This window comes from Schistocerca serialis, chromosome 12, assembly GCF_023864345.2.
Source record: "Schistocerca serialis cubense isolate TAMUIC-IGC-003099 chromosome 12, iqSchSeri2.2, whole genome shotgun sequence".
In the NCBI taxonomy this organism is placed as follows: Eukaryota; Metazoa; Arthropoda; class Insecta; order Orthoptera; family Acrididae; genus Schistocerca; species Schistocerca serialis.
Window position 1 is genome coordinate 18,921,495 of NC_064649.1, and position 23,470 is coordinate 18,944,964.

General features: G+C 44.2%; 1 protein-coding gene across 1 annotated transcript in view; it reads left to right on the forward strand.

The window, feature by feature from the left end:
• The window catches only part of LOC126428258 (platelet endothelial aggregation receptor 1-like), a 165,159-nt gene that overhangs the window by 102,831 nt on the left and 38,858 nt on the right, over positions 1-23,470 (forward strand). The window contains exons 6-8 of the mRNA XM_050090170.1: positions 7,341-7,670; positions 11,338-11,619; positions 22,014-22,582. Of these exons, the coding sequence (XP_049946127.1) occupies positions 7,341-7,670; positions 11,338-11,619; positions 22,014-22,582 (1,181 nt within the window). The remainder of the gene's footprint in view (positions 1-7,340; positions 7,671-11,337; positions 11,620-22,013; positions 22,583-23,470) is intronic.

Sequence of the window (23,470 nt, forward strand, 5' to 3'; positions counted from 1 at the left end):
GTTCCGTTACAGATTTTGATTGGATGTGACTTACGTGAACTGTCGGTTTGGAGTGTTTGTTTTATTACATTCGTCCAACAGGTGTGAATACATTCCCACTGCATTCTTATCGTCGTACACGCAAATTTAAACCGTGTCAAGCGAGCGCTCATATGGGGGCAGGGTGGAGGTCTGTTGTGTTTTCCGCTGCATCTGTCTCGGTGCCAGTGACGGCCGTGTGTCGGTTAGAAGGAGGCGAGTTGAGGGCCTGCAGCCAGCCTGTCTGCTTGCTAGACACACTGAATCTACGCCTGCAGTTCTGGTCTGAGGTGCAATTTCGTATGACAGCAGGAGCGCTCTCGTAGTCATCCCACGCACCCTGACTGCAAAAGTGTAGGTTTGTCTGGTGATTCGTCCACATGTGCTGCCATTCATGAACAGCGTTCCAGGAGGTGCTTTCCAACAGGATAACGCTCGAACGACCGCCGCTGTTGTAACCCAGTATGCTCTACACAGTGTCGACATGTTGCCTTGGCCTGTTCAGTCACCAGACCTGTCTCTAGTCGGGCAGAAATGGTACATCATCTGGCGGGAACTCCAGCATCCTGTACTGACTGACCAAGTGCAACAGGCATGGAACCACCCGCAAACTAACATCCGGCATCTGCACAATACATGCGTGTCTACGTGCTTTCATTCAACATACTGGATGTTACACCGGTTATAAATCTATCAGTATTCCACATTTGCATCTACATCTACATCTACATCTACATCCATACTCCGCAAGCCACCTGACGGTGTGTGGCGGAGGGTACCTTGAGTACCTCTATCGGTTCTCCCTTCTATTCCAGTCTCGTATTGTTCGTGGAAAGAAGGATTGTCGGTATGCCTCTGTGTGGGCTCTAATCTCTCTGATTTTATCCTCATGGGTAATGACTTACCTCGCGCTTGCATTAACCTGCGATCTTGCAAAGTTAACACTGAATTATGTTACCTAGACAAATGTATTCCTGAAGATGAATTATTGTTGTTGTTGTGGTCTTCAGTCCTGAGACTGGTTTGATGCAGCTCTCCACGCTACTCTATCCTGTGCAAGCTTCTTCCTCTCCCAGTACCTATTAGAACTTACATGCTTCTGAATCCGCTTAGCGTATTCATCTCTTGGTGTCCCTCTACGATTTTTACACACCACGCTGCCCTCCAACACTAAATTGGTGATCCCTTGATGCCTCAGAACATGTCCTACCAACCGATCCCTTCTTCTAGTCAAGTTGTGCCACAAACTCCTCTTCTCCCCAATTCTATTCAGTACCTCGTCATTAGTTATGTGATCTACCCATCTAATCTTCAGCATCCTTCTGTTTCACTTCCATACATGGCTAGACTCCATACAAATACTTTCGGAAACGACTTCCTTACACTTAAATCTATACTCGATGTAATCAAATTTCTCCTCTTCAGAAACACTTTCCTTTCCATTGCCAGCCTACATTTTATATCCTCTCTCCTTGCACCGCGATCAGTTATTTTGCTCCCCAAATAGCTAAACTCCTTTACTACTTTAAGTGTCTCATTTTCTAATCTAATTCCCTGAGCACCACCCGACTTAATTCGACTACATTCCATTATCCTCGTTTTGCTTACCTCCGGAATATTGTACCCAAGAGGACGCCATAATCATTTAACCATACAGAAAAGTTGCATGCCCTCGGGAAAAATTACGGCTGTAGTTTGCCCTTGCTTTCAGATGCATTATACTACGTTAATTATTTTTTGGTTGGGACTTTTTATGTCACTGTATCTGAAACGCAATAAGTTGTGGTATTAGAAATAAATAAATAAATAAAGTAAAAAAAATATAAAAGTAAATAAAGCTAACGTGAACGTAACGCTCCGAGCGGAAAGCTGTCTACTGGTCCTGCAATAATTCATTGCAGAACATGCGCAAAATTGAAATTTCTCATTTCGTGTGTTCATATAGAACATTCATTTAAATCTCTGTCAAACTGCTCCCTTACATTGTACAAATGTACAACCAATAACGATAAACGACAGTTGAAGGCAGCACCAAATCATTTACACAGTTAATTGCAGCTGTGAACTTAGTCTCCAAGAAGATTGGTAATGGGAATAGTAATTAGGGTACCAGAATGAGATTTTCACTCTGCAGGGTAGTGTGCGCTGATATGAAACTTCCTGGTGTAAGCAGGCTGTTTAGGTTTTTCTATTGGTAATGCCACGTAGCGCTCTGTATGAAAATCACTGACTGTGCTGTGTGCAGTCTGTGGCTGGTTGGCATTGTTGGAATATTCGCTATTGTAGTGTTGGGCAGTTGGATGTGAACAGCGCGTAGCGTTGCGCAGTTGGAGGTGAGCCGCCAGCAGTGGTGGATGCGGGGAGAGAGATGACAGACTTTTGAGAGCGAATGATCTGGACGTGTGTCCGCCAGAAACAGTAAATTTGTAAGACTGGATGTCATGAACTGATATGTATATTATGACTTTTGAACACTATTAAGGTAGATACATTGTTTGCTCTCTATCAAAATCTTTCATTTGCTAACTATGCCTATCAGTAGTTAGTGCCTTCTGTAGTTAGAATCTATTATTTAACTGGCAGTAGTGGCGCTCGCTGTATTGCAGTAGTTCGAGTAACGAAGATTTTTGTAAGTGATTCATGAAAGGTATAGGTTATTGTTAGTCAGGGCTATTATTTTGTAGGAATTTTTGAAAGTCAGATTGCGTTGCATTAAAAATATTGTGTGTCAGTTTAGTGTTGATCAGAATAAGTAAAGAGACTAATGTCTGAGTACGTTCAGTTTTGCTCAGCTGTTTGAAAATCAAATAACGTAGAGGTTTATCAGCACAATCATTCATAAATTTTTCTAAAGGGATGTTTCACTGGCAGATTAAAACTGTGTGCCGGACCGAGACTCGAACTTGAGACCTTTGCCTTTTGCGGGCAAGTGCTATACCAACTGAGCTACCCAAGCACGACTCACGACCCGTCCTCACAGCTTTCATTCCGCCAGTAGCTCGTCTTGTACCTTCCAAACTTGACAGAAGCTCTCCTGCGAACCTTGCAGAACTAGCACTCCTGGAAGAAAGGATATTGCGGAGACATGGCTCAGCCTTTCTTCCAGGTTTGCTTGTTCTGCAAGGGATGCTGAAGAGCTTAAAAGCGGTGGCTCGTTTCCTTTTTTTTTTTTTTTTTTTTTTTTTTTTTTTTTTTTTTTTTTTTTTTTTCAAGTTACTATTCCTTGCAGTAGGGGCTATGATTTTTTGTCTAAACCAGCAAGCAAAACAGAGGCCACTACTTCCACCACATCAAGTGGATTTAGTGCTCACGTACTCACGCTGAGCCATAAACACTTCCCAGTTTATCAGTGGGGAATAATTGAAAATGGTTATTACTGTCATCGATGCCATGCGTGTAATGGTCGTGCCAGGCGCGCGATATTGAATCTTTATCCTATCGTTAGTGGCGCGAGACCTTATAGCAACCGTTATAGTTCCGCATTCTTGTGTTACACTAGGGGTCAGTTCACGTAAGGAAAGAGAGAGAATGTAAGATTTACGGACTCATTTATTAAACAGTTGAGAATCGAACAATAATACAACCAAATGGGGGTGGAGGGAAGAAAGATTCGAGTTCAGCAGCCTGCCCCAACGTACGTTCGTAACACGCCACAATAGCACGAGGAGAGGAATTTTAGTAACGATCAAACAGAATACCATTTAGTAAAGGAAGGGGTTGCAGGCGCGCAACGACCACCACCAGGAATTAGCCAAGACTAAGAAGATGCTACCGTGCGTGAATCGCTCGGTAGCCTCCCGTATTAAAGCAATAAAACCCGAAAGATGCGAAACTATTCACAATGACCTATCAGGTCCCCTCTGGGCCGCAGGGCGTGAATCTACAGTGTACGTCGGCGCTCCTGCTTACCGAACTTCCATCTCCTGGAAGCGGCGCCTCCGGTCTCCAGCATGGCCACACTATAACTGCCGCTACTGCCCCTTTGTCCACCACCCATCCGCGGAGGGCGGTTGCCGCCCGCCAGCGAAAAACGGGCGCGCACCTAAACTGGCCAATCATAGGGCCGGAATTTCACAGGGAGGCGACCTCGCGACGTTAAAATTGAGAAGAAATATCAGCTACAAGGTTGGTAAGGCCACTACTGAACTTTCAAACGCCACCACGTGCTACCCTGGCGATCGGGAAAAGGATAGGAAACGGGGAGCCATCATGGCTGCTATACCCCCGCCGGCGAAACATTGCACTTGACAGTTCGCTCTTTGTCTATTTAGGTTGGCTACACTGTAATAGCGATGTTGCAACAGCAGCCTCTATACACACAGCAGACGATACAGTTTTCCGTCCCGTCTCGTAAATGCAAGCGATTGAGCAATTACAGTGTATATAAAAACTCGTTTTTAGTTGTACTACAATGACAGGAAGTAAACAACCGTATAACAATACATGTAAAAGCATAACAATGCGCACCCTTTCGATAACGGAGCAAAGAAATACAAAAAACAAGCATCTGACGACTGGTACTTTCAAATCAATAATGTACGTAGTTTACAAAATAAGTAATAACCGAGATTGCAATAAATAACCAATATTAGTAATTTTTCGCTCACCAATTTACAGCGATAATGACGCAATTCCATCCAGCTCGCCATCGTCACTGTTGTCCGACTCATCGCCAAAACCGTCTTCATCGTCGTCATCAGCAAGACAAATCATTAATTGTTCATGGCCACTGATAATGCCTTCTATTGTCTGTGCTGCTCGTATAAGCTTCTCGATGTGCGCTAATTTCTTTCTCCATGAGGCTGCATCCACAGTCACAAGAGCTTCACGCAACAGCTTTTCCACCTCTGTTATTGTAAAGGACTTGTTGTTGTTCCTTACATACATTTTTACATCACTCCATATTAACTCAATAGGGTTGAAATGGCAGTGATGTGGTGGCAGCCTTATTACAGTATAACCCTGCTCCTTGGCAATTTCGTCTACTACATATGTAGGTGTCGTAGGCTTATTTTCTTTAACAAGAGAATACAACAGAACCTTTGTCATACTCATATCCGCTGCAATATTTCGAGCCTGTAACCACTGCACCATAACTTCTTTCCGATCATTTGTGGTTGGGGCTTTGTTCTGTATCACCGAATGATATGGAGCATTGTCCATTACAATTGTTGTAGGGACAGGAAATTGTTTTAAAAGGTTCCTGAACCACTCAACAAATCGTGTGTGATCCATATCTTCATGGTAATCACCAGTCTTTTTCGATCTAAAAACTAAAAGTGCGTCAGGGACAAAACCACTGGAGGAGCCTGCATGAACCACAATTAATCTAGCTCCTCTTCCCATTGGCTGATGGCCGCTACTGCTGGGTGTGTTATCCGTCCAACATTTACTGACAGCTTCCCCGGCATTAACCCTCGTTTCGTCTAGCCAAATTATGGAATGAATGTCTCTGCCCACAAGTTTGTGCAAGAAAATACTACGAGCGGTAACAATATGTGCCCTCTCTAACAGTACTTTGTGTCCGTCTAGCGTTTTGTAACGGAAACCCATATTTTTTAGCCGGCCGCGATGGTCTCGCGGTTCTAGGCGCGCAGTCCGGAACCGCGTGACTGCTACGGTCGCAGGTTCGAATCCTGCCTCGGGCATGGATGTGTGTGATGTCCTTAGGTTAGTTAGGTTTAAGTAGTTCTAAGTTCTAGGGGACTGATGACCACAGCTGTTAAGTCCCATAGTGCTCAGAGCCATTTGAACCATATTTTTAGCACAATTTTTAGTGATGTTTTACCACCCCTGAAGAGTTCACTTTCTTTTAAAGAGATTAATAACTTAGCTACAGTCGGATACTCTTTTCTGCTGTAGTAAGCATAAACATGCCTACGAATTGCATCAGTCTGGAAAGAATCTGAATCTGTGATAGGACTAGGCCGCTTTTTCTTCTTTCCCGGGGTTGATAAAAATGTATTATTTGATCCAGACAGCTCGGAATCATTACGGCTCACTTCAGTATCTTCCAAGTTTTGTAGTAATACTCCCTTACTTACTACAGTTCTTGCACTAATACCAAGAGTTTTCGACGTACGTTCCACAACTTTGTCGGCAGGAATTGATGGCTGTCCATGAATGCTTACGTAGTTTTTCTCCTGCTCGTAAAACTCACGAGTTCTGCGTAATAACTCCAGTGCCTGGCTGTTTAGCGGCACCCCTCGACGCAAAGGATTGTCACTAAGTGAACGAAGTCTTTTCGGTGGCATTTTCCAAGTATGTACACTCACAACGTAACAAAAGTCACAACTATATAGCACACAGTACAACGAAAACACGCGGTAAACAACATACAATTCACGTTGTATACACATTCACTAAACAAAGCCGGCAACGCGGAAACTTTGACGTCACAGCACGTGAATAACAGCTGCGCTCACTGCGCCGTGATTGGCTGGCGCCCCACGCTGAACGCCTAGCGCCTATCGTTCTTCACTTGTTACTCTGTTACGCTGCCAACTTCATGCGCAAACGTCAAGTGCAATGTTTCAGCGGCCCGGGTATAGGAAGACTGTTGGCCTCGCCCATAAATAAAGAAAATTCCTACCGCCAAGCTCCTCTCACAGATCAGTGTGAGACAAGCAGTAAAAATCGTCAAATAAATCAGGCAACCCATAGAAATTATTAATATAGCCTGAATTATTATTTTACCGAATACCAGAATGCGTGGATTAGAAATATGAAATACGAGGACTGAATGGTGAATGAAGTGCACGTCTTTCAAGCTTCTGTGTAGTTTGGAAGGTAGGAGACGAGGTACTGGCAGAATTGAAGCTGTGAGGGCGGGTTGTCAGTCGTGCTAGGGTAGCTCAGGTGGTAGAGCACTTGCCCGCGAAAGGCAAACGGTCCCGAGTTCGAGTCTCGGTCCGGCACACAGTTTTAATCTGCCAGGAAGTTTCATATCAGCGCACACTCCGCTGCAGAGTGAAAATCTCATTCTGGAAACATCCCCCAGGCTGTGGCTAAGCCATGTCTCCGCAATATCCTTTCTTCCAGGAGTGCTAGTTCTGCAAGGTTTGCAGGAGAGCTTCTGTCAAGTTTGGAAAGCAGGAGACGAGGTACTGGCGGAAGTAAAGCTGTGATTACGGGTCGTGAGTCGTGCTTGGGTAGCTCAGGTGGTAGAGCACTTGCCCGCGAAAGGCAAAAGTCCCGAGTTCGGATCTCGGTCGGGTACACAGTTTTAATTAGCCAGGAAGTTTCAGTAATTAGAGTAGTTCGTTAGGCAGGAACATTGCAGGATGCTGTGCTCACGTTGTGTCTCTCTCTCTCCCCGCCAGGTACGAGTTGAAACCGAATGGGACGAGCGGGCTGCGGACGTGTCAGCCGTCGTGCGCCTCTGGCTGCCCTGACGGAAGGTGCACGGCGCCGAACAGCTGCGAGTGCGATGCAGGCTACCACCAGGCCGAGGCAGAAGACGGCCTCAGCACGTGCGTGGCGACGCTGCGCTGCTGGACCAACGGCTCCCAGGGGTGCCAGTGCGTCGCGGGGTACAAGCTGACGCTGAGCGACGGAGGGCTACTCGAGTGCCGGCTCGACTGTGGGGCTCTGTGTGGACCTTACACAGTCTGTAAGGGACCCGGAGGGTGCAGGTGTATGAAGGGCTACAGGTGAGTGAGTACCCTTCTCCTCGTCCGCTTCTACAAACAACCTGGGACTGCTAGGGTGGTCCATTGATAGTGACCGGGCCAAATATCTCACCACATAAGCGTCAAAAGAAAAAAAACTACAAAGAACGAAAGTCTAGCTTGAAGGGGGAAACCAGATGGCGCTATGGTTGGCCCGCTAGATGGCGCTGCCATAGGTCAAACGGATAGCAACTGCGTTTTTTTAAAAAAATAGGAACCCCAGTTTTTATTACATATTCGTGTAGTACCTAAAGAAATGTGAATGTTTTCCGCTTTGTGGTAGATGGCGAAGTAATAGCCACAAACATACGGCTCACAATTTTAGACGAACAGTTGGTAACAGGTAGGTTTTTTAAATTAAAATACAGAACGTAGGTACGTTTGAACATTTTATTTCGGTTGTTCATTTCTGAGAACGCATGCTGTTACAGCGTGATTACCTGTAAATACCACATTAATGCAATAAATGCTCAGAATGATGTCCATCAACCTCAATGCATTTGGCAATACGTGTAACGACATTCCTCTCAACAGTGAGTAGTTCGCCTTCCGTAATGTTTACACATGCAGTGACAATGCGCTGACGCATGTTGTCAGACGTTGTCGCTGGATCACGATAGCAAATATCCTTCAACTTTCCCCACAGAAAGAAATCCGGGGACGTCAGATCCGGTGAACGTGCGGGCCATGGTATGGTGCTTCGACGACCAATCCACCTCTCATGAAATACGCCATTCAATACCGCTTCAACCGCACGCCAGCTACGTGCCGGACATCCATCATGTTGGAAGTACATCGCCATTCTGTCATGCAGTGAAACATCTTGTAGTAACATCGGTAGAACATTACGTAGGAAATCAGCATACATTGCACCATTTAGATTGCCATCGACAAAATGGGGGCCAATTATCCTACCTCCCATAATGCCGCACCATACATTAACCCGCCAAGATCGCTGATGTTCCACTTGTCGCAGCCATCGTGGATTTTCCGTTGCCCAATAGTGCATATTATGCCGGTTTACGTTACCGCTGTTGGTGAATGACGCTCCGTCGCTAAATAGAACGCGTGCAAAGAATCTGGCATCGTCGCGTACTTTCTCTTCCGCCCAGTGGCAGAACTGTACTCGACGTTCAAAGTCGTCGCCATGCAATTCCTGGTGCATAGAAATATGGTACGGGTGCAATCGATGTTGATGTAGCATTCTCACCACCGACGTTTTTGAGATTCCCGATTCTCGCGCAATTTGTCTGCTACTCATGTGCGGATTAGCCGCGACAGCAGCTAAAACACCTACTTGGGCATCAGCATTTGTTGCAGGTCGTAGTTGACGTTTGACATGTGGCTGAACACTTCCTGTTTTCTTAAATAACGTAACTATCCGGCGAACGGTCCGGACACTTGGATGATGTTGTCCAGAATACCGAGCAGCATACATAGCACACGCACAAAGCGAAAAACATTCATATTTCTTTACGTACTACACGAATATGCAATAAAAAGTGGGGGCTCCTATTTTTAAAAAAAACGCAGTTGATATCAGTTTGACCTGTGGCAGCGCCATCTAGCGGGCCAACCATAGCGCCATCTGGTTTCCCCCTTCAAGCTAGACTTTCGTTCTTTGTAGTTTTTTTTCTTTTGACGCTTATGTGGTGAGATATTTGGCCTGGTCACGACCAATGCACGACCCTGTATATAAAAATGAGAGTTAATTCGTTTGACACAGCTGGTACTCGAGCCAGCTCTGGTCTCTTGCTTGTATAGATGAATACAGGAGAGTGCTACGCACTTCCAGCAGCTGGTTCTTCATCAACCTTGGACTGATAATTGTCTAGATAGATAAAAATGAGAGTTAACCCATCGACATACCTGGAATTTGAGTCAGCCCTTTTCTGTTGCTTGTCTAAAGGATTAGGTGGTGTCTGAGGCACCAAACAACACTGAATCCCCAAAGAAACTGGTATAGGCATGTCTGTTCAAATACAGAGATATGTAAACAGGCAGAATACGGCGCTGCGGTCGGCAACGCCTACATAAGACAACAAGTGTCTGGGACAGTTGTTAGATCGTTTACTGCTGCTACAATAGCAGGTTATCACGATTTATGTGAGTTTGAACATATTGTTATAGTCGAAATGGTTGAAATGGCTCTGAGCACTATGGGACTTACCTTCTGAGGTCATCAGTCCCCTAGAACTTAGAACTACTTAAACCTAACTAACCTAACGACATCACACACATCCATGCCCGAGGCAGGATTCGAACCCGCGACCGTAGCGGTCGCGTGGTTCCAGACTGTAGCGCCTAGAACCTCTCGGCCACTCCAGCCGGCATTGTTGTAGTCGGCGCACGAGCGATGGGACACATTATCCCTGAGGCGGCGATGATGTGGGGATTTCCCCGTACGACCATTTCACTAGTGTACCGTAAATATCAGGAATACGGTAAAGCAACAAATTTCCGACATTGTTGAGGCCGGAAGAAGATCCTGCAAGAGCGGGACCAACGACGACCGAAGAGAATCGTTCAACGTGACAGAAGTGCAGCTCTTCAGCAAACTGATGCAGATTCAATGCTGAGCAATCAACAGGTGTCACCGCAGGGACCATTTGACGAAACATGATCGATACGGGCTGTCGTAGTCGAAGATCCATTTGTGTACCCTTGATGATTGCACAACAGAAAGCCTTATCTCGACCCGTCAACACCGACATTGGACTGTTGATGCCTGGAAGCATGTCGCCTGGTCGAACTAATCTAGTTTAAAATCGTATCGAGCGAATGGACGTGTACGGGCATGGAGACAACCTCGTGAATCTATGGAGCCTGCATGTCAGCAGGGGACTGTTGAAGCTGCTGGAGGCTCTGTAATGGTGTTGGGCGCTTGTAGTTGGAGTAATATGGGACGCCTGATACGTCTAGATACGACTCTGACAGGTGACACGTACGTAAGCACCCTGTCTGATCACCTGCATCCATTCATGTCCATTGTGCATTCTGACGGACTTGGGCAATTCCAGCAGGATAATGTGACACCCTACACGTCCAGAATTGCTAAACAGTGGATCCAGGATCTCTCTTCTGAGTTTAACCACTTTCGCTTGCCACCAGACTCCCTAGACATGAACATTATTGAGCATATCTGGGATGCCTCGCAATGTGCAGTTCGGAAGAGATCTCCACCCCTTCGTACTGTTAGGGATTTACGGACACTCCTGCAGGATTCATGATGTCAGTTCCCTCCAGCACTTCTTCACCAGTCTGGAACCGCGCGACCGCTACGACCTCAGCTTCGAATCCTGCCTCGGGCATGGATGTGTGTGATGTACTTGGGTTAGTTAGGTTTAAGTAGTTCTACGTTCTAGGGGACTGATGACCTCAGATGTTAAGTCCCATAGTGCTCAGAGCCATTTGAACCATCCTGAACCACTACTTCACACATTAATCGAGTCCATGCGACGTCTTGTTGCGGCACTTCCGCGTGCGCACGGGGGATCCACACTATATTAGGCAGGTGTACCAGTTTCTTTGCCTCTTCAGTGTAACCAACAGCCCAAGTGAAGAAAAAAATGCCGCTTTTTTTCAGTTGTCATTTTTAATTCGGTCTGTAATTAATTACCCTAGATTAATGTGTGTAATTTATTTGCAGCGACAAGAGATTATTTGTTGAGATCGAGAGGAACGACCCCCTCCGCTGTGAGCCCGTCTGCAGACATGGCTGTGGCGAAGGGAGATGCGTCGCTCCGAACAAGTGCCAGTGCAGCAATCCGCTGAAGGTGAGGCAGATATACACGTGTGTGAACGCCAGGTGCCACGCTCCAGGCGCGTGTAGGTGCTGGCCCAACTACGAGAGCGTCCCAGGGAAGGCCAACAGGTGCAGGCCACACTGCGACCCACCGTGCGAGAACGGCACCTGCGTCGCACCTGGCCAGTAAGTACTGTCAGGCGAAACGTTTCAAAAAAAAGAATCTGCCTCTGGGTAACTACCATTTTACAACTTTTTTATAATTTTCTCAAAGATGCCAAATTCTTTTGGACCAATTGGACTGTCTCTAGATAACAGAGACACTTCACTATGAATCGGTTTACTTAACATTATATCTCACCATATCAGGATAAATCCATACTAATACACTACTGGCCATTAAAATTGCTACACCAAGAAGAAAAGCAGATGATAAACGGGTAGTCATTGGACAAATATATTATACTAGAACTGACATACGATTACATTTTCACGCAATTTGGGTTCATAGATCCTGAGAAATCAATACCCACAACAACCACCTCTGGCCGTAATAACAGTCTTGATACGCCTGGGCTTTGAGTCAAACAGAGCTTGGATGGCGTGTACAGGTACAGCTGCCCGTGCAGCTTCAGCACGATACCACAGTTCACCAAGAGTAGTGACTGGCGTATTGAGACGAGCCAGTTGCTCGGCCACCACTGACCAGACGTTTTCAGTTGGTGAGAGATCTGGAGAATGTGCTGGCCAGGGCAGCAGTCGAACATTTTCTGTATCCAGAAAGGCCTGTACAGGACCTGCAACAAGCGGTCGTGCATTATCCTGCTGAAATGTAGGGTTTCGCAGGGATCGAATGAAGGGTAGAGCCACGGGTCGTAATACATTTGAAATGTAACGTCCACTGTTCAAAGTGCCGTCAATGCGAACAGGAGGTGACCGAGACGTGTAACCAATGGCACCCCATACCATGACGCCAGGTGATACGCCAGTATGGCGATGACGAATACACGCTTCCAATGTGCGTTCACTGCGATGTCTCCAAACATGGATGCGACCATCATGATGCTGTAAACACAATCTGGATTCATCCGAAAAAATGTTTTGCCATTCGTGCACCCAGGTCCGTCGTTGAGTACACCATTGCAGGCGCTCCTGTCTGTAATGCAGCGTCAAGGGTAACCGAAGCCATTGTTTCCGAGCTGATAAAAAAAAATGTTCAAATGTGTGTGAAATCTTATGGGACTTATTAACTGCTAAGGTCATCAGTCCCTAAGCTTACACACTACTTAACCTAAAGTATTCTAAGGACAAACACACACATCCATGCCCGAGGGAGGACGCGAACCTCCGCCGGGACCAGCCGTCTGAGCTGATAACCCATGCTGCTGCAAACGTCGTCGAACTGTTCGTGCAGATGGTTGTTGTCTTGCAAACGTCCCTATCTGTTGACTCAGGGATCGAGACGTGGCTGCACGATCCGTTACAGCCATGCGGACAAGATGCCTGTCATCTCGACTGCTAGTGATACGAGGCCGTTGGGATCCAGTACGGCGTTCCGTATTACCCTCCTGAACCCAGCGGTTCCATATTCTGCTAACAGTCATTGGATCTCGACCAACGCGAGCAGCAATGTCGCGATACGATACACCGCAATCGCGATAGGCTACAATCCGATCTTTATCAAAGTCGGAAACGCGATGGTACGCATTTCTCCTCCTTACACGAGGCATCACAACAACGTTTCACCAGGCAACGCCGGTCAACTGCTGTTTGTGTATGAGAAATCGGTTGGAAACTTTCCTCGTGTCAGCACGTTGTAGGTGTCACCACCGGCGCCAATCTTATGTGAATGCTCTGAAAAGCTAATCATTTGCATATCACAGCATCTTCTTCCTGTCGGTTAAATTTCACGTGTGTAGCACAACATCTTCTTGGTGTAGCAATTTTAATGGCCAGTAGAGTACGATTAATAAAACTGTAAATCTGTCGTGTCTGTCTGAACACGCTAATCGCCAAAACTACTAGAAGAGGTTTCATGCGGTTTTCGCAGGTAACTTGATTGTTGTTTGTGGCGCCGTGTAGGATTTAAATGTCAAAAATCGGATCACCTGTCGTAATTCAAAGTTTTACCAGTGTGTTTGTCTGTCTGAACACGCTAATTTTCAAAACTATTTCATATAGTGTTCATTTAATCAAAATTGGATCATGGAAAAATAGGTATAACTTCATCATAGCTTTGGGCAACACATAGACTTTATTTTGTCAAAATCAGATCACAGAAAAAGTGTAATTTGAGGTACATACACAAATGAAGTGACACAATTTCAGTTACCTAACTGGTCTCTGAAGAGCCTTGTACCGCAAAGAAGCAAGGGAGAGGATGTTGTTAAGGGTGGCTGGTATCCTCTTTCTATAATACAAATGCACACGTGGATCAATCTCGTTCTTTATTTACATGAACGTTTGCTTAATATGAATAGAGTCCATGTGTTGAGGTACAAGCTCATCAGTAGTAGTCCTCTTGCAGACAATATCTCTAATATTTCCATTAAAAACTTTAGTCTCACTGCTGGTACAATAAAAGTCCTGCAGTACTCACTAATCTGGTCGCTGTGTAGTGTCATAACCTGAGATGAACTAGGCCCGCTCCGCGAGTAGACTGACAGACACCACACTGGATGAGTGAGTCATTATTCCCCTCCAGTCAGAGACGGCTGCCTAAATACACGCTGTCGAGAGGGCGTTGCTTGCGGGTGTGTCTCTGTCCTCTCTTGTATGAGGCGCGTTTCATCCAGTGCCTGCTATCGAACTTCGCGCTTAATCTTTGCTGACGGATGTGCTGGCGACAGGTTACGCCAGCACAGTCTCATGCAGACATGGTTTTATGTATACAGATTGAAGCAGCGTGTGAAAACGTGGACTAATGCCGAGAATCGAACCTGGGCCTCCTGCAGGTACGTAAGCCACTGAACCACCTTGGCACAGCAGTTCACAAAACTGCAAGAATGACCCTGGCATGCTTCGCCCCTCGATCCAAATTCTCACTGCCGCTTCAGTCTACTTTTAAATTCCAACTTACACACAAGCAGAATTGTCGAGGCTCTCCATGCTCTGGAATTGCACGTCAGCATCGAATGTAAATGGAGAACCCATCCTGAAACACATGTGAAAGAACTTACATATTCCCAGCCTAGATACAAGTTTTCACTCGCCGCATCAGTCTATACACATAAAATCATACCTCATTTCACTAAGGTTTGAAGCTCCTCTTTTAGTTCTTCCGTGTTTGCGATTTAAAAACTGGGATTTTTGTAAATCAGCCTCACGCAAATATAATTAGTTTGTTTTTATATTCACCCAGACATGTTTCGACACCGATGTGTCATCTTCTGTGGGTCAAATTTTTATTTCTGTAAAGTAATAAATCACATTTGTAATAATTTAACTGCAGCAGGCCTAAGAATTACAGTATTTGCAATTTGCTTAGTTTTGTTTAGACACTCACCTTAAAATCACTTCGCTAACTCCACTGTATTATTATACATAGATTTTAGTGCTCCTTTTCGTCGTATTTTTGACAGCATGCCATCTGCAAACTAGCCATGAAGAAAATTATTGCGTATTTGTGGAGAGCTGTTTCAAAGGTAGAGGTTATGTACGTTTCTGTACTTACATTTTTCGCCTTGTTTCGTGTCCCTGGTTTGTGTCTCAAACAACTGCTCTTTAGTACATTGTTTTCACTCAGTTTTTCACGAATTTTCGCTCGCTACTTCACCTCACATGCAATTACACAAAATATGGCGAAAATGTGATCTGAGCGGACACTTCTGACAATACACTCAGTGACAGGTGCTATGTTATTGTCGTTGCCCACTTTTTCATCGTTGGTCTTGTGTTTGTTATGGCGCTGATTTTGAAAAAACAGCAGCTTAATCTTCAGATGTACAAAACACACCTTGAATTAGCCAATCTCCTAAAAACACCAACCCATTTCGATGACATAACTCAAGAAATAAGGTCTTACACAGAAACACTAATGAACAAAAAGAAAGAAACACAAAATAAACAACTGAATCACCTCATGAGATCTGCCACAACAATAGATAAAGAAGACAGAGTAGGGACCCAACATCTGTTCCATGACAGACTTGTCAATTTAACTGACATAAAACAAGAAAGATAATTGCTTGAAAAGGGGCCTAAACACAACATAAACACAAACCTGTCACACAAAATCATAGAAACGTAATACATAATAAAGCAACAAGGAAAGTTTGAGAACCCAAACTTCGATGCCAGCTTGACATGGGAACTTGTAGCAGAAGAGATAAAACACATAATAAAGGAGACCAAGACCCTCATCATCTCAAAAACAAAAATAACAGAGCAAAATATATCTATAAAACTAAACAAAAAACTCCAAAAACACAATGCAATCATCACCAGAGCAGACAAAGGGAACACACCTGTGCTGATGAATGAGGCAGAGTACATCAAGAAAACAAAAGAATTTATAGAACAGAACAACATAATCAAGTTAATCAATGATCCTACCATGAGTACCAAAGAAACATTCAAAAAGTCATAAAACCCACAGAGTCACTGTCACGGAAATTCAAGCCAAATACATGGCACAAAAGAATCTCAAAGCATCCTGTCTCAATAGTTTACCAAAGATACATAAAAATAACTGTTCAATCAGGCCCATAATAAATTTCAAAAATACACCATTTTACCACCTAGTTAGACACTTACATGCACTACTACAGAAGTTATTAACTTTCACAAACAACAGAAACCTAAAAATTGCCAGTGAACTGATAGAAAAATAAAAGATATAAACATACCATCAGCATCAACCATGGCATCTTTTGACATCACATCCATGTACACAAATGTGCGAACAGAAGGAACAATCAGCATTGTTAAAAAAACAACTGCCGTATCAAGGAGGCATAACAAGTACACACATAGATGAAATATAAGCCACCTAAAGATTATAACACAGCTACTTCACTTTCAAGAAGGAGTTCTATCTGCAAAAACATGGCCTACCAATGGGCTCACCCATCAGTGGTCTACTTGCAAACATATTTCTAAACCACGTTGAAAACGAAATATTCAATGAAATCATACATCCAAAACAGTGTAAGATTATATACTGATACCGATATGTAGATGACATCAGTTTTTTGATTGATGAAGCAGATGCCCAATTAAAAAAATCACACAGTTACATAAATACAGTTCACCCAAAAATAAAATTCGCCATTGAGACAGAAGAGGAAATGAAGCTTAATTTCTTAGACATTACCATACACGGAATCAAACATAATTTTGGAATTTTCAGGAAGCCTACAGCCACAAGTAAAACCATTCACATCAACTCCAACCACCCCCAAGCACACAAACTCTCAAGCTTCAGCCACATGATACACAGGCTCAACAGAACTCCACTGGCCACATTCAGCTACACACAGGAACTAAATACAATACACCAAATAGCCAGAGACAATGGGTAGAACACACAAATGATAAACAAACTGAACAACAAAATTAAAAAACAAATTAAAAGAGAACAAACCATCAACAGATCACCAGCCACAACAGAGAACCAAAAACACAAGCTCCAGGCAAACACAGGCTACCAGGTAAGCCCTACAAAGAGTACAGCGTGATACGTACTAACATACAGTAACAAAAACGTCAACATGGTGGGAAACATACTAAAGAAACATGGGCTACAAATATCATTCCGCACAAAATGCACAGTACATAAGAATCTAAGATCTAAGAACACCTCTGCAGACGAATTCTCCAAAGCTGGAATATATCATTTAATCTGTAGTTCATGCTAGTCGGTATACATAGGCCAAACATGCAGAAATTTCAAAACGAGGTACTCTGAACACGTCAGAGACCTAAGAAGGGACAGAACACACTCCAATTTTGCAGACTCTCTAATACAAGAAAACTACCACCCAAAAAACACGGACACTGATCTTAGGATCTTCAGAGAAAGCAAAAGTCTCTATCAAAAACTCACAATAGAGAGCGGTGGTGGTGGTGGTTAGTGTTTAACGTCCCGTCGACAACGAGGTCATTAGAGACGGAGCGCAAGCTCGGGTTAGGGAAGGATTGGGAAGGAAATCGGCCGTGCCCTTTCATAGGAACCATCCCGGCATTTGCCTGAAACGATTTAGGGAAATGACGGAAAACCTAAATCAGGATGGCTGGAGACGGGATTGAACCGTCGTCCTCCCGAATGCGAGTCCAGTGTGCCAACCACTGCGCCACCTCGCTCGGTCACAATAGAGAACTACCACATACAAAAAGCAGTAATACAGGGAAAGAGAGTCCTGAATGAAAATACAACACTGTGCAACAAAACACTGTTTGGAACACTTAATGAACTATACAAAGGTGAACAGTAAAAAAAAAATTTAAAAATCTTGTCTTCTTGGTTTCTTCCCCACCCCTCTTTACATCTCTGTCTCTCTCTCTCTCTCTCTCTCTCTCTCTCTCTCTCTCACACACACACACACACACACACACACACACACACATATATATATATATATATATATATCATGAGATAAGCTTTGCAAGACGTTGCGTAAAGCCGAATTTTTTAAGGCTGCAGTTCCTCGTCGTGACTGGGGAACTTTAGTCATAAATAGAAATGCTCTCTATCCCGTGATGGGGTGTAGCAGAATCTTTAGAGCATTAATCCCATGAACAAAAGGTCGTAGGTTCACATCTCATCAAATGTAGTGTAATTTTTTTACTTCTAAATTTCACCAAAATAGTTTAATTATTATTTTATTCGGTTAGCTGATTCAGATGCAATTATTTTGTTTCTAATTCTTTGCCGCATCGTTTTTCACCATCGCATTGACTCTTTTATTTGCTCTTACTTTTCTTCGTATAATTCTGTTTTCGTTTGGAATTTGCCTGAGTCGCCTTTAACCTGCAACCAAGTGCCAGCCAGGACTGCTCACCGGTTGGTGACGTGGCAGATCGTGTAGCAAGTGTGAGTATAGTTTCAAGTAACCAATGATAGCACAAGTTACTGTTTGCTTTTTGCGCTGAAACTGAATTTTTTCCGTCTTGAGTGTGCTCATCAAGGTTAGCTTTAATCGCCGTGAACGAAGCGATCGTGATTTCAGTTGCCGGCCTGTGTGGCCGAGAGGTTCTAGGCGCTACAGTCTCGAACCGCGCGCCCGCTACGGTCGCAGGTTCGAATCCTGCTTCGGGCATGGTTGTGTGTGATGTTCTTAGGTCAGTTAGTTCTAGGGGACTGATGACCTCAGCAGTTCAGTCCCATAGTGCTTAGGGGTTTTTGAACCATTTTTTTATTTCAGTTGTGCCGCAGATTGTTCAAAAAATGGTTCAAATGCCTCTGAGCACTATGGGACTTAACATCTGTGGTCATCAGTCCCCTAGAACTTAGAACTACTTAAACCTAACTAACCTAAGGACATCACACACATCCGTGCCCGAGGCAGGATTCGAACCTGCAACCGTAGCGGTTCCAGAACCGCTCGGCCACTCTGGCCGGCCGCAGATTGTTACCGCCGTTTTCTCGAATATATTGCACATCAGGAGGTTGTAGTTTTCTTAGGACATGAGTTTTAATACACGGCTGCAAAACACGACGTCTGCTACATTTCAGTCCCTGGTCACTTAAAAGCTGCTATATGGCTACTCGTTGGATGTATGCTGGTTCTTTATATATTTTTAATTTATATTGAACCTGTGTGACCATCTCCTCGCGTTACCTTAGAGAATTATACTCGACTTTGCGTCCTGGCTGCTAATACACCAGGCCGATAAGAAATGGTGTCCATATTGTGACCCTTATTTGATTAACTTGGTAAACAATTTAATTATTTTAGAAATGTGCGCAACGGAAACTGGTGCCAGTTTGTCTAAGATAACACGTTATGGGGAGGTTGAACTCAATGCCGTCAATATAGCAGCTGGTAGCCTATCTAAATTCCATTTGCAGATTATTTCTATCTTTCATTAACTTCAGAAAATCGAACTGAAAAGGCTTGCGAGGTTTAATTGAACTGAATAAATACATCCTATCCATTTAATGTATCAGGTGACTGGGGTAATAATTCTTAATTGAAATGCCGACTCTCATTTAATAGATTTATTTTCTACTCTGATGAAAATATTTTAGAAAACGACACATCAGAATTTTTCTTTAGTTACAAAACTTATGTCTGAATTAGCGTTAAACCTCTCATGGGTAGGACAATGACAAAACGAAAACACTACACGAATAATTTCATCATAGTCTCATGACACAAAAAATACATAAGTGGGGCACTCCGTGTTTAGCGGGATAATCGTCATTCATTCCTTAAAACTCACGTTTCATCATGCGTGAATTACACACTATAAATTTAAGGTCAGCCATTGTTGAAGGTAGAAAACCTCAACCAAAGAAAAGATTCTGGGTAAAATGTTACTAAAAATTTTGTAGATTTTACAATAATTTATACGCCGCTGTCTGTTTCAATTGAAAGCACTATGCAATGAACACAGGTAACTTCAGTTTTAGCATCTGCTACGCTGAGGGCGCAAACACGTGGTCGATCATATGAGATCGAAGAAACTACATCAGATTCATAAAATATTTAGGTAAAAGCACAGTAGCACAGTAATAACAGTTAAATATGTCACTGAAAACAACTTTTAGCCATATTACCTCATTTCTATCTCACCAAATCTGCGCCGGCCGGGGTGACCAAGCGGTTAAAGGCGCTACAGTCTGGAACCGCGAGACCGCTACGGTCGCAGGTTCGAATCCTGCCTCGGGCATGGATGTGTGTGATTTCCTTAGGTTAGTTAGGTTTAAGTAGTTCTAAGTTCTAGGGGACTGATGACCTCAGAAGTTAAGTCCCATAGTGCTCAGAACCATTTGAACCATTTCACCAAATCTGCGAGCTGCTGTGCTCCCGCGTCCGGTCCGTCTCATGGCTGGCCCCACAGTGCTCTGCACGCGCCAAAATCCGACCAACGTTCCTATTCAAACGCACCCCCGCACCAACTTTGTAACCTACCCTCGTGCCTGTTTTCATCTTTGCTTGCTGCTCTGGCCTACCTGCCGTTATTCTTGTAATGTTGGCAATGACTGCTATTCCCTTAAACTGTTCCCTTTGGTCCATGCTCCCGCTACATTTGACTTCAATTCATACCCATGCACACTCATACAGGATGGAACAAGGAGTATACATATGAACGGCGTGTGGCCTCTTTGTGAAATGATGAAAAGAAATAAATGCGTCAAATATTCCTTTCACACAGCGAAGTATTGAAGCTGCTAGCAATCAAAGAAAAACTTCTATCTCGATAAACAAATCATAATTACTTCCTACTGTAAACTGAGGCAAAACGAAAGTAACGCCTCAAAGCATCTGTCGGCAGAGCATGTCGCATTTTCGTCGTAGCTCCCGGCTGCGGCATCCAACACAGTTCCACGGTTACACATTAACAGCATTTGCGAAGCGACCCGCCCTGTTAGTGTTTCAGCTTTAAACGAGCAGTAGCTGGCAGCCGATGTGACAACAAGTGGCGGATGTCAACCATCAAGTGATTTTAGTCTTCATTTCTTCCAGTCGTTTCATATTATATTTTCTCCTTTCATCAACAAATTTTAATATCTCCTTTATGATCCAGATATTTTTACCGGACTTTACGAGTGACCCTCGTATCATGGAGAGATCACAACACAACAACATAACCATTTTTTTTGTTTTGTTTCTTGTTTTGTTTTGTTGCTTGTGACAAACTTCAAGTGTAGCAGCCATCATGAAGACATGCTGTGATGGCGCCACTCACGGGAACAGGTTGAACTAAGTTTGTAAACAAGTGGGAAGGATGTGTCTACACACTGTAAAACTTTCACACATGCAGAATGAAAACTGTAATTTTTAAAAATAGTTTGTATTTATTTTGGAGTGATCCTCGTATGATGGAGAGATCACTACAACACAACAACATAACCATCTTTTTTGTTTTGTTTCTTCTTTTGTTTTGTTGCTTGTGACGAACGTCAAATGTAGCAGCCATTTTGAAGACATGCTGTGACGGCGCCACTCACGGGAACAGGTTGAACTAAGTTCGAAAACAAGCAGGAAGGATGTGTTTACACACTGTAAAACTTTCACACATGCAGAATGAAAACTGTATTTTTTGAGAAATAGTTTGTATTTCTTTTAGAGTGACCCTCGTATGATGGAGAGATCACTACAACACCACAACATAACTATCTTTTTTGTTTTGTTTCTTCTTTTGTTTTGTTGCTTGTGACGAACGTCAAATGTAGCAGCCATTTTGAAGACATGCTGTGATAGCGCCACTCACGGAAACAGGTTGAACTAAGTTTGAAAACAAGTGGGAAGGATGTGTCTACACACTGTAAAACTTTCACACATGCAGAATGAAAACTGTATTTTTTCAGAAATAGTTTGTATTTCTTTTAGAGTGACCCTCGTATGATGGAGAGATCACTACAACACAACAACATAGCAATCTTTTTTGTTTTGTTTCTTTTTTTATCATAGGTGCATCTGCTTAGAAGGGTACGAACTGCGCATCGGAAGATGTAGACCCAAATGTAAAAGCAACTGCGGCTACGGAAGCTGCGTAGCTCCCGACAAGTGCGAATGCTGGACGGGATACGAACTGGCGACCGACGAGACAGGGCAGGTAACATGCGTCCCGCAGTGCAAACCCGCATGCGTCCACGGCGAATGCACGGCACCCAACAACTGCAAGTGCTGGAGAGGGTACCGGAAGAACGGTTCGTTGTGCGAGCCGGTCTGCGCGCAGCCGTGTACCAACGCAGACTGCGTGGAGCCGGACACGTGTCGCTGTTGGGACGGATTCAGCCCCGCACCCGAGGACGACACCAACTCGGTGTGCCAGCCCACGTGCAATACCACGTGTGTCAACGCCACCTGTACAGCCCCGAACACGTGTACGTGCCTGGAGGGGCTTGTGCGCGACAGCCGAGACACCACCGGAGCTGTCTGCGGGGTTCCTTGCCCCCTCCACCTGTGTTCTGAGGAGCTTCGAGGGGAAAATGGATGCCTCATGGCTGGTGAGGATCAAGACTGCGTGTGTGAAAAAGGTAAGGATCGGTGTTACAAATGCTGAAGCACTGGATTCTGTTTTACCAAATAACTTCAGTGATAAATGCAGATAAGCAGTTGTTAGCATCCCACTTAGTAAAATGAATCGACTTCATTTACTTCCGGTACGATGGACGTGGAAGAATTATGGGCAAATTTTAAACACATTGTAAATCACGCATTGGAGAAGTATGTCCCGAAAAAGTGGGTTACGGACGGAAGGGACCCACCGTGGTTCAACAGCGCAATTCGGAGAATTGCTCAGGAAGCAAAGACAGTTGCACTCGCGGTACAAGAAAGATCGCGAGAATGAGGACAGACAAAAGTTAGTAGAGATTCGTGCTGCTGTAAAAAGAGCACTACCACCGTCATACCTTAGCAAAAATTTATTGCTGAAAACCCAAGGAAAATCTGGTCTTTCGTAAAATCGGTAAGCGGGTCGAAGGCTTCCATCCAGTCACTCACTGATCACTCTGGCCTGGCAACGGAAGACAGCAAAACGAAAGCTGAAATTTTAAATTTAGCATTTGAGAAATCGTTCACGCTGGAAGATTGTACAAACATACCGCCGTTTGAGTCTCGTACAGATTCCCATATGGGGGACATAGTGATAGACATCCCTGGGGTTGTGAAGCAGCTGAATGGGTTGAGAATAAATAAATCGCCAGGTCCTGATGGGATTCCAATTCGGTTTTACAGAGAGTACTCAACAGCATTGGCTCCTTACTTAGCTTGCATTTATCGCTAATCTCTTGACCAACGTAAAGTCCCGAGCGACTGGGGAAAAGCGCAGGTAACGCCTGTATATAAGAAGGGTAGAAGGACGGAACCTCAAAATTACAGACCAATATCATTAACATCGGTTTGTTTGCAGGATTCTCGAACAT